This window comes from Diuraphis noxia, unplaced genomic scaffold, assembly GCF_037042655.1.
Source record: "Diuraphis noxia isolate RWA-SAM2 unplaced genomic scaffold, SU_Dnox_SAM2 contig0002, whole genome shotgun sequence".
Classification (NCBI taxonomy): domain Eukaryota; kingdom Metazoa; phylum Arthropoda; class Insecta; order Hemiptera; family Aphididae; genus Diuraphis; species Diuraphis noxia.
Window position 1 is genome coordinate 63,898,944 of NW_028301712.1, and position 12,753 is coordinate 63,911,696.

Genomic DNA, 12,753 nt, shown 5'->3' on the forward strand with positions numbered 1-12,753 from the left:
GACCGTACTCGCTTTGAAGCGACGATGAGCAGAAATTTTTTTACTTTGCAACTTTTGCTATAGAAGCATCTCTTTTTTTTTTGCAACAAATGTACTTAGTGTTCCTTTTGTATAAATCGATTAGTTTTGATAATAATATTAATATGTTCTTAACACCCGCATGTGTTGCTTCGGTAGTTGGGTCTTAAGGCGCGTCCAGACGGAGCAGCTTTTGCCGCGCGGCAAATACGCGTCCACACGGTGTGGAATTTAATATTTATTTCCCGATTATCTTCCAGTAGACAATAATTTAAATACTTAAAAAATAAGTACTGGTGCCGCGCGGCTTTGCCGAAAATACGTCCACACACGCGCGGCATAGGCGAGCGGCTTTCCTTCGATGTAGACCACCTATACTAGGCCGATCGGATGAAATTATGCCGCGCGGCATCAAAAAAATCCGCGGAAAATGCACTTATGTATTCACACTCATGCCGCGCGGCAAAAGCTGCTCCGTCTGGACGCGCCTTTAAATGCGTAACATAGCAAATTTTACGCTCGGCAGTTCTAATATTTATTTACGTTAGCTAAAAATTTAGAGTGAATTGACCTCTTATAAAAATTAACGGTGACATTATTAACTAGGATATCACTGAGGCTTTTTTATATATTTTAATTTTAAAGCAAATTATTAGTGTTTATACAATTTACAATTTTAAAAATACTTATAACTCGCTTTAAAGTTAAAATATAATAAAAAGCCTCAGCAATAATCTAGATAATAATGTTACCTATAACTTTTATAAGAGGTCAATTTAGTCTACATTTTAAACTAATGGAGATAAATTGGAACTGTTGAACGAAAAATTTGCTATGTTAGGCGCACTTGTAAGACGGAAAGAACACAACATACGGGTTTGGCAATTTGGCATCCTCTTAATGTTAAGTTACGATGTGTTGCCACACCGCCCACACCACAGTCTCGCCGTGAGACATATTGTATACAATTTATTTATACACCTACATGAGAGGTTTTAAAATAACAGTTTATTATAAAGTGGGTCTAGACTTCGAGCTTTTATGGTTGAGAAGTAGCGAATGGCATGAGTGTAACGTAAAACATGTGATTGCCACAAAAAATAATAATGTTAAATTACACGTCAGGGTACATATAAATGTACATCAATAGATGAGTACTTAGTATAGGTACTTACTTAACAATCCGTCGAACCAATTTCCATTTCGTCGTGTGTACATCAATTAAATCCAAAATCTTGAGTTTATTATGAATTGCAAATAATTGCATTCAGACTTCATATACCTATTTTATATCTTATATGTATGATGGCCACGCTGTCGACGTAATGCGCAAGCAGTTTCGGCAACGTCGTCGATAACACGAGAAAAAAAAAGACTTCATATATCTATATTACGGAATTAAGAGGACGCTACACCCGCATAATATGTTGTCTCCGTCTTACAAGTGCGTCACATAACAAATTTTATGCTCAGCAGATCACGTTTAGCTCCGTTAGTTTAAAATTTAGAGTAAATTGACTTCTTACAAAAATTAAAGGTAACATTATTATCGAGGGCATGACGTAGGCTTTTTATTATATTTTAATCTTAAAGTGAGTTATGTGTATTTTAAAATTTAAAATTGTTTGTATATCTTAAAATACACATAACTCACTTTAAGATTAAAATATAATAAAAAGCCTACGTCATGCCCTCGATAATAATGTTACCTTTAATTTTTGTAAGAAGTCAATTTACTCTAAATTTTAAACTAACGGAGCTAAACGTGATCTGCTGAGCATAAAATTTGCTATGTTACGCACTTGTAAGACGGAGACAACGTATGCGGGTGTAGCGTCCTCTTAACGATAAATATACTGCAGGAGTACTTACAGAGCGGTCTTCGCAATACTCTATCATGCATTTATACCTATTTAAGTATACCAGTATAATACGTTGTCATTCGTTTTCGAAATGTTGAGCTGCTGCAGTATATTATAATCTATTAATATAATAATTGTTCAATGTCGTCAAACAAAAGCCACGTGCGCAGACGACACGTGCAGTAATCGTCGCGCACACATACGGCTCTATTACGTGTGATATCGGAAAATAAAAAATAATACAAAGTGCCATGCAATATATGAATTATGAATATAATACTATACCTACAACCTACCGTATACAGTCCACATAAAGGTGGTTTATTTGTTCACCGCAAAGACGATTATATATCAACGACTATCAGAGCAATTTGAAGTGCAGCCATTTTTTGTGTTCGACATATTTTCTTTTTGTTATATCGTACCGGTTTACGTAAATCACAAATTAGTGCGATGAAAAACGTTTCCATACATTTTTTTCATCATCCAAAACATGACAAAATAAACAGGTATGACAGCAATATTTCATTCTGATGATTTTCTGTGCAAATGTCCCACTTCTCATTGGTCGAGAATTGATCACGAGACTTATCAAATATGCATGATTCGTTTTGTGATAAAAGTGATATATTTTGAAAAATGAAAAGTGTCTTTCGAAATTAGTCATTACTCTTCGAATTCTTATATAATATTTTTACTAAAGACTTGTACCTAGTAATTTTATAAATTAGATTTCGCACTTATTTATAAAATGCCGATGAGTTCGTTCGAAGGGTTTTGTGAATTGTGAATGATAACAAAAATACTGATAAAGAGCAAAGCGTCAGCCATTTTGTGCGTATCACAAAGTTGTTGTCATACCTGTTTATTTTGTCATGATCCAAAACAAGGTTTTCGAGACGATTGTTGATTTTAATAATGTTATAGTTGTTACAATAACAGGAATTAACATGATAAAAATATAACGTTATACGTACATATAGATAATATATAATGGATAGGCCATCAGCACGATTTAAGATATATATATATATATATATCTTAAATCGTGGCCATCAGCCTTCTCCGTGCGTTCCCGAATGATAAGCTACGGGGTAATACAGTTTTTATCCCATGAACAAATCTTTTTTCTTTTTTATTTAAATTTAAAACAAAATAATTATTTTAGTTTATTTTAGCCAGTAGGTGCTTTTATAATTGGTAAATGGAAATTAATAACGATAAGTCCATACTCCTTAACACAGTATAATATGATAACATGTGGTAACAATAGTCAATAAAATATATAACATAAATTAATACCCGCTAATGAAGATTACCTACTTTAAACTTTAAACTGTATTTCTGTTGAGTTTTAGATTATTCAAAATTGTGTTTTAAAGTCAAACAGTAAACGACAAATTTAACGTTCAACATTATTATTTGTTTGATAACAATTATTAATAGATAGTGAGACAAAATTAAAATGGTTATACCTGTTGGTTACTACTGGCAGTGGCGGCTTGAACTTTTTTTCCCTCGAATCACGTTTAATATTTTTACACCACCCACCCTAAAATATAGTTATTAGTTATTACTTATTATTGTACATTATCTGCTGAGTACACAAATTATATTTATTATTTATAATTTAATATTTAAATACCAACCTGCAAAAATGGTCCAATCTACCTTTTCCAACTATAAGACCTACCCACCCAACCACCCATTAATATTTTTGTGAATCACGTGATTCAAATATACTCCCTTCGAGCCGCCACTGACTACTGGTAACAATGGTAAAGATATGGGCCACATACCGAAACTTCGGGAACGCTGCCCCATGGGTATTTAGTATAGGGATGTCCTATCCATTATATATTATCTATGTATACGTACGATATTTAGACGGGCCCAATGCTTATAGTAACGTAGAGGCATATTATTATTATTTCGATTCGGCTCCGATTGGATAAGGAGCATACAATTTATGACTGCAGACGATAATAATATGTACTGCGATTACAACGGACGTATTAAATTCCCGCTACTGCGAGTATACCTAGGTACTAATACCACATTGGTAGGTACAGAATTATAATATTTTACCCGCATTAGACCAATTTAATACAATATCATTATCGCTATACCGTAGCTGGATAACTATTATGTATATCGTTACACTGTAAGCGTATATAGTTTCATCTCCGTGATGGAAATTCAACCGTCCGCAACGAGTGTGCAAGCGTTAATGTAATGCGCTTACAATATTTTAATAAGTAATAACATAGATTGTCGTAATAATGTATTGTGTACATATTATGCCTATATATATCGTGTACGGTGCGCCCGTCTCGTCGTCGTCCAATCGGGCGGGGGCCATCTCTACTGGCGGCGCCCCTCGATATTATCGCACGCGCGCGTACAGTCTGTTCTCACGACCGTCGTATATGTGTATATGCAGGTACCTACCTACCTATATTATGATAATAATATAATGATATTATATACATATATTCCTATTATATTATATATTGTAAGCGCGTCATTTTGAATAAATAAAAAAAAAAAACAAACAAACAAACAAATAAATAAATAAAAAACTGCGATATTATTCATACGGTGCGCATGTGTGCACTGTTTAGAGTCGTATATCTATAGACTATTGTGGCAGATAAACAGCTATAATATATACATATTATTATTATAGGTATACGGGGTAAAATATAATAATAATAATAACGACGAAATAGTATAGTATGGACGTCAAGGGGAAGTGGCGTGACGGTCCGGCGGCGGTGGAAAGGGAACGACATCACGGTTGTATAGTATTTACATACACATATATTACATATATATATATGTGCGCGTACCTATATACAACAATAGTGGAAAACAATGGCGACACACACACACACACACCCCGCCGGGACCCTTCTGGTGCTCGTCGCAAACAACAATAACGAATATTATAATGCCGCATATATGTGTACACAATGTATATATATATATACATAGAGCAACGTGCGTATTGTATGTATAATCGTGTGCGGATATCATCTACGGGACTGCCGGCCATTCGTTGTTGTCACAAACGCCATAGATATACATATAATAATATATACCGAGTCTCTTCTTTTTATTTTTTTCATCTTTTTCTCCGGTCGTACGCGCGCGCGTGTGTGTGTGTGTGTGTGTGTCTCCAATAAACTGTATATGCTTTTACCCACACACACACATGTGGTCGCATGCGTATATATAGGAATTTCCCATTGTTGGAAGTGTATATATATATCGCCGTAGTCGTATATGTATCCTGGTACCTACCACCCCCCCCCCCCCACGCACACAACATAAATGATATAAAGTCGGAGGTCGTGAACGCGCCACCGACAGTCCGCTGCTGCAGTTGGTCCACATTTGCATAGAATGTATACACGGTGTGTGTGTGTTGTTTGCACGGGCGGAAAACGTGAGCCCGAGTCGTCGTACACACATATTATATGGCCGGCCGAGACTGTGCGCACGCGTGCCTATACGTCTACAAATATATAATAACATAAATATGCGATGAGTTTTTCTCCGGGTCTTTGTGCGCCAGTAGATTTTCTTCTTTTTTTACCCCGACGCGTTGTTTCAGTCGCGACCATCACGTCGTTTTTTCTCGTTTTTATAATATATTATATTATTTTACGCGTGAATTCGGCGATAGGTAGATGGGTGGTGAATACCGCAAAATATTATTCGCAGCCGTTAAAAACCTATAATAACGTTTTGCGTTTATATATTAATTTTATTTCCTGAACATATTGCCTGATAATATATATTGTGAGTATGTATATGTGTATCATTAACATGACTGACCACATCTCATCATGACTTTCCACATATTATTATTATTATTATTATTATTATGGGACATGGGTACCGCTATTCGCTGGTATTAGTTTCGCTACAGTTCGTATATTATACTTGCTACGTCTATATAGTTTATTCAACTGCAGTATATAATATTATGATGATATGGATAATATTATTATCTTTGAAACATATAGTATTATCACGCCTGCATATCTAAGTATATACCTATAACGATGGTGATTATATTTGATAAAAGGCGATTTTGCCGAAGAACAAAATATGACGATACACTTTTGTGAATTATTATTAAAATGTCACCACAATGTTTTTTATTTAAGAGAAATGTACATGTTTTACAAAGTATATGTATAGACACGAGGGAAGTAAGGACAATATCGATTTATACAAGTTACGCTTATTAAGTATGTATTTATATACACATATATATATACTACTCTCGAACATTGTTACTAAAGACTAATAGTATTTTTTTTCTCTCATCGTTTTTTTTTCAAACCGTTATACTTTTAACAATATAAATATTTAATTTAAAAAAAAAAAAAAACAACAACTTAAATTATACTTATAAATGTTTTGAAAATATTGCACGTATACAAAACTGGCTTTTCGATGATATTTTTTTATAAACACCGACGTTTATATAATATATTATTATATTACTATATTCGTAATCTCCCCTATATATACACACGAGTTACGTTATGATTTACTATAATATAATATTTCTGTATAATAATATGATAAAGGAAACTTTAGACAATAATATTATTATTATTCTTTACGATGGTTGTAATGTAGTTCTCTATGACCCGCATTCCATCGGTGACGATGTGCTTAGATAGCTCCTGGGGCTCATCTGCATAGCGAGGTGTTGTTGCTGCTGTTGTTGCTGCTGCTGCTGCTGCTGGTGGAACATAACCGCTTCAATGCCGGTCGAGCCCGTTGAGCTTTCCGAACAGCTTTTGTCTGGTTTTATGGACGGCGGCGCCAACGATCCTAGACCGCCATCTTGTTTGGTGGCCGTCCGCCTGTACTTGGCTCGAGCGTTTTGGAACCAAACCTGCAACAATACAACATTTAAATAAATAAATAATAATAGTAATAATTTATAGGTAATAGCCGTATGACGAATATTATACGGGTATTGCACGCGCATATTGTATTCCTATTGTATAATATACGATTGCAAATACCCTAAAACTCGCAACGCATGATATAAAAATAATAACACATGACGCGTATACTGCGAGTCACGCAATCGCGTGCGCTTAACGACGATAAATAGTTTTGTCCACTTGTAAGAAAATTAATTCAATTTATTTTCAAAGCCCCTAAACGGCACGAGTTTTTTCCAACCACTGCGACTAAAATCCCACAACTCACGCTTAATTGCCGACAACAAAACAGCAATGTTCCACAAGGAATAAACCTATATAATAACTATAAATATACAACATTATGTCCCACAAACAATGCTGTTTTGACAAAACACGTAATAATAATTATGTATTTTAGTTACGATAACATAACATAACAATATACGATAGGAATACACCAGTACAAGTCATCGCATAGTTTCGTTTTATGGTGTGACACATGTGCACACTGCACACCACAAGTGGCCTTGTGAACAATATCGCCATGATCTCATCAACGTCAATACCGTGCGAGTTGTTATATTTATAATCACACACACACAAAAAAAAAAAAAAGCGTACGCACGAAATAAGGCGTATATTTATAAATTACAAGTATAAAATATGTGACTATACAGATTACAGTATATACGCGCACCGGAAAAGTGTCGTTTCCTATATAGTTACCTTCGCACACACACGCCGACGCCGGAAGCATCTCATCTTGGGCGATCGACGGCGCGAATAAACCGTGTCGAAATCGACGGGGGAGGGGGAGGGGTTTAAATGATAATATATCAAGTGCTTACCGCTCGAAAATACGAAAATAAATACACCACTGATGTAACTGTAATGTCACAAAAGTCGTAACTGCCGTTCGTATATAGCGCGCGATAACCGTCAAAAGCGCACGGGGCCGACGATTTATCATCGGCCGATTTTCAGTCAAAAACGACAATTTGTTTTCGTAGCTCAGTTTTTTTTCCCTCCGTTCAACTTTAAAATAAACGCGGCGTACGAGCGTATAGTAAACTCACGTATATACATACACAACAACCTATGCCTTTGTTTCGGAGGCGGCTGTGGCGGCGGTTTGTAGATTAATTGACGTTCATCGCGGTTGGTTACGCGGCGGTCCCATCAATCTTATCGGGTGCTTGGCTGGGAGCCAACAAATCTGCTGGGAGGAGTATATAAGTATATAGGCACTTTTACATAGACACAGTGGAATGAGAGCGGGAAAAAACGGTGACGAAGAATAGTTGAAAATTATTATACGCGGTATACTGCAGCGGCGACGGGACAGAAACCGATTGAAAGTTAAAGAGAAAATGGCCGAAGTGGAGTAGGGTCGAAACATTAGAAAACTCGACGCGAAGTATATATGTATATAATTATAGTGTCTCATCGTCGACGGCGGGCAGCTGTGATTATATATATTTTTAAATCTCGGCTGTCACCCGAAAATAACGCGTGGACTATCGTTTTTAGTACCTAACTACAACAGTGTACAAAAATCCGAAGCTCGTTATATATGAACAGCACGAAACAAATAGACTTTATATAGCCGAAAAATTGACGCGATATAGACAATAATCGTGTAGGTATAGGTAACGCATAATACATTTTATTTGTTATAGTCGTTGTCCGAAGAACGGATAAGATGAAACGACGCTGACGTAAGATTGAAGATTTATTAATAGTTATCTATTATATACGCAAATATATTATGGTAATCGTCTTATATTATTATATTATACACCTACTCAGTAAGATGTAGGTACCTACACCAAAAATGTTATAACCATTTTTTATAATATCCTATCTGATTAATTACCTATGCACAAAAACCAATATTGTAAGATATCATTAACACACATCATCTGTGAACACCATAAATATGCGCGGGTATTGTGAGGTGTCGTGCCATGTAGCGTGCGCTAAGCAGTAACTACTGTCAGTTTTTTAGGAATTGTTTGTTTGATAAGTTTCTTGTAAGTGTATTGCCATTATTTATAATGGAAATAGCATTTATTTTATCAATAATAGCTGTTAATTTCTTACAATGTTGAACAAAGTGCGAAACGAGATTTTACAAATTATTCTGACCAATAAGAAAATTAAGTAATACACTAAATAATAACGATTTTGAGAATCATACTGTTGGTAAGCCACACAGAAAATAGAGTATATAGATACAGTAAATACTAAAGCCCGCAACTCAAAACATTGAAACGTTATTATGGCGGCACGTAAAAATTGAATACTGAATAAAAAAAGGGAGGTGTTATACAAAGACTATTGATACATTTAAGACAGACACATGAAGGAAGAATGGTGACGATCTATCAACTTTCAATCTTACACTATATTACAGCATTAAGTATGAATCGATTTTATATTGCATCATAGTTGTACTGCTGAACATTTAGCTTATAAACAAACTAACAACGGAAACATATTTTCTCGCAGAAAAATCGTGAGGTATTATTATTTGCCATATGAATCATATCATATGATATGATGATATATATTATTATGTTTAGGAATCATATATAATATATATTATGTATATAATATATTTTACTATAGGTATATATAATAATATGATAATATAATAATATATTATATATTGAGCGTGTGGGTGTATAAGACTGGCCGTATATCGGTGTAGGCGGTACATATTTTCCGGTGGGTGGGTATTGATAGAAGTAAAATAGGGGTAGATTACATGTCATTATACTAGAGCAATACCATTTTGTTTAAAATACACCCCACTGTCTGGTACATAGTACTTACATATTAGATATTTAGACAACCGATATCATCATCTACTCGCACTACAGCTATAGCTGGGCGAACTTGTGTGACTATACATTTGCCCGTATCTATTTCGGTTAATCGACTGCGCGCATATTATAATATGTATATTTACAACTATTATTATTATTATAAAAAATATTTACACAAGAGCAGATAGGGCGTAATAAAAACCGTCACGGCCGTCGATCGCATACGCGCTAATTAACAGAGCTTTATTTTAGCGGCGGCGGCCGCCACGCCGTTGCGGTAGTCACGCGGAACACGCGGCGCGACCCTTTTCGGCTGTTGCAGCGGCGGTGTCGCGAGCGCGCGCGCGATGATAATAATATATTACATATACGTGCACGCCGCCGCCGCCGCCGCCATGCGCGTTTTTCGTCGACCGTTTTAACGCGACACGCCTAATTGCTGGGGCCAAATATCATCTCTCGGCGGTCCCTTTGCAGCATCTCCGATGGGCTCCAACGGCGGTCGAGCGAAGACGGAAATAGCGCACCTCCCGGGGATCTATGTGGCGCAACGCCGCCGCGGACACGACCGTCTGTCTATATCTCCGCTGCTGTGCAATAGCGACGTTCCCCGCAGAATATTCGAATAATATTTCAGTAATAATTGGCGAATTTTATACAGCCACATGAATCCGATTTATTGTATATATAAATACATAATAAACATTATATAAATAGATTTCCTCTCGGAATTACGCGTGTGTGTATTTAACAAACGTATTCTCCGGCATGTATACGTTATACTTATACCGTCCTCAGTCGTCCGATTTTTGGTATAGCATTGAGTCGTTGCGACAACCGTCTTGTGAGTTATGACCGCACTTCTTTGAGAGTTATAACCGATCATCACTTGCACTGCTACAGGAATCCCAATTCAAAAGTAATACATGACGCACCCTTTTGTACGGCAGAGGCGATTATAATCTTCTTCTTCTTCATCAGCTTAGCGGTCCATTCAGGACCATCGCTGCCATCAAAATATCTCTCCACCTCTCTCTCTGCAGATATGCTGTTGATTATAGTCTGCGCACATGTATAATAGAATTACAGCTCGTTTGCGCACAGATCATTTCTCATCCTACAACTCGCATAGATTATACGATGCAGAAGAATCATTCTTTGCTTTCTATTACCTGCAGTAGAATAATCTTTTGCGTTATTAAAATGCCTGTGGAAAGCTTCAGATCCGTTTGTTGTACTTGGAGGTTGCCTCCGCTGTTCGTTTTTCCACTTCACAGGGATCGGTTGAAGTTTTAATTTTCAATAAAATGTATACGATACAAAAATCAGAGAAGTACAATCCAACGGGTATAGAGAGAATAAAATAAAATACTTTTATTTATTCAAGAGGTGTTAATGTATCTATTGAAAACCCAAAAAAATATTTAAATCTATATACCAATCAAAATCATTATTTTAATACCCAACAATACCTTACAACCAACTATCTGGCTCTGTTTAAGTCGTACGCTTTAAGTTTTGAACTATTCACACTCCAACAAATTATGTAATACAAAATATTATGTTTACTTATGCAACAAAACGACTGTAAATATGCCGCCATTACTAATATGCGCGTACAGACACTGCGAAGAACATTGATGACGAGTGGCAAGCGACAATTTGTTTGTTAAGAAGTTTCCCACGACGAGCAAATAGATCGCTGCTACTGTAGAACGCTTATTGTTACGCCGCGTGTTTTTCTCGAGGGTAAAATTATAAAATAGTAAAAATACCAACCAAACTAATTACAATGTCGTAATTGATTTTAATTATTATACTCAGAGCTTCGTGTAAATAACGTGCCAACCGTTTTTATACTGAATATATGAGAAAACAAATTCTCAGATATATAACCTATAAATACCAATAACCCAGGCACTTGAAAAAATTCACACATTGCACTACATTCGATTCGACTGGTAATTTATTATTTAATCTGGCATTAAGAATAACCAGTTTTTAATAGATCAAATTGGATATGTACAATTACATGGGAGTATATTACTAAGACATGTAATGTAGGAACATTTTAATTATGAGTATTAAAAATCGTTGTTTTAATTTAAATTTAAATATTCTTCTAATAGAGTCTCTTAAATAACCACGAAAATACATATTACACATATTTAAATTTTAAATATTAGTATCATAATTGAAATAGTTGAGATTTTAAAGTTTTATGCAACTTTGTACATTATAATTTAGTATTGCACTACATTGCTTCAGTTGAGAAATAGATGTTTATAAAATCGTTGAAAACTCAACGCGAATTATTTTGGAGTTGAAGGTTTAAAATAATCTTACCCTCGTAGTATGATAAATTATTATCCCGATCTATTTACATATGAATATTGTTGTATTACATTTACCAACTTAGATACGGTTATATTACACGCAGGTATATTATAAGGTTGCCAATCGCGCGCATAAATGTATTACTCACTGTTTACTGTAGCAGAGGAAGGAATAAGAGAAAACAGTGAAAAAAAAAATCGAATACAGATAAAGAAAAAGAGATGGATAGAGAACAAAAGAAACAGAGCGAAAAACGTTCGTTCTCCTTTGGGAATGGTGACGGACGGCCATTACCGTTTGCGTGCGGTGTAAAACTCGGACCCCGGCAGGTAATTGTGACAAATTACGAGAGCATGCGAAATCGGTTGGCCATCATCAAAGCGCCGCTGACCGTAGCGCAGCAGCAGCAAACATGCCGCCGTCCGTGATGATGATGGTCTTCGCGAACGAGATGAAAGAAAAAAACTCATATTGCTATACAGCGGAGCGGTGAAGAGACGGCTGCGGCGAGCGTGTGTACTATATAATAATATATTATAGAAGGGATATGTGTGCAAAGAAGACAAAAACGATTCCCGACCGAGAAAAATAGCGTACGGAATACGGACGACATATAGAGAAAAAATAGCAAAATACACATAGTATACTATAATACATATACATACATATATATATATATATATCCTTTATATATTTATAAAGATAGATATACGCGAACAGAATGTTAAACGGCCATCAAACGGGTTT

At 35.7% G+C, this 12,753-nt stretch overlaps 1 protein-coding gene across 1 annotated transcript in view; it reads right to left on the minus strand.

Moving 5' to 3' along the window:
- Positions 1-6,020: 6,020 nt before the first annotated feature.
- LOC107171204 (LIM/homeobox protein Lhx9-like) overlaps positions 6,021-12,753 on the minus strand; it is a 60,054-nt gene continuing 53,321 nt past the window's right edge. Inside the window, exon 6 of the mRNA XM_089219582.1 lies at positions 6,021-6,801. Coding sequence (XP_089075708.1) covers positions 6,544-6,801 — 258 coding nt within the window. The 3' untranslated portion in view covers positions 6,021-6,543. The remainder of the gene's footprint in view (positions 6,802-12,753) is intronic.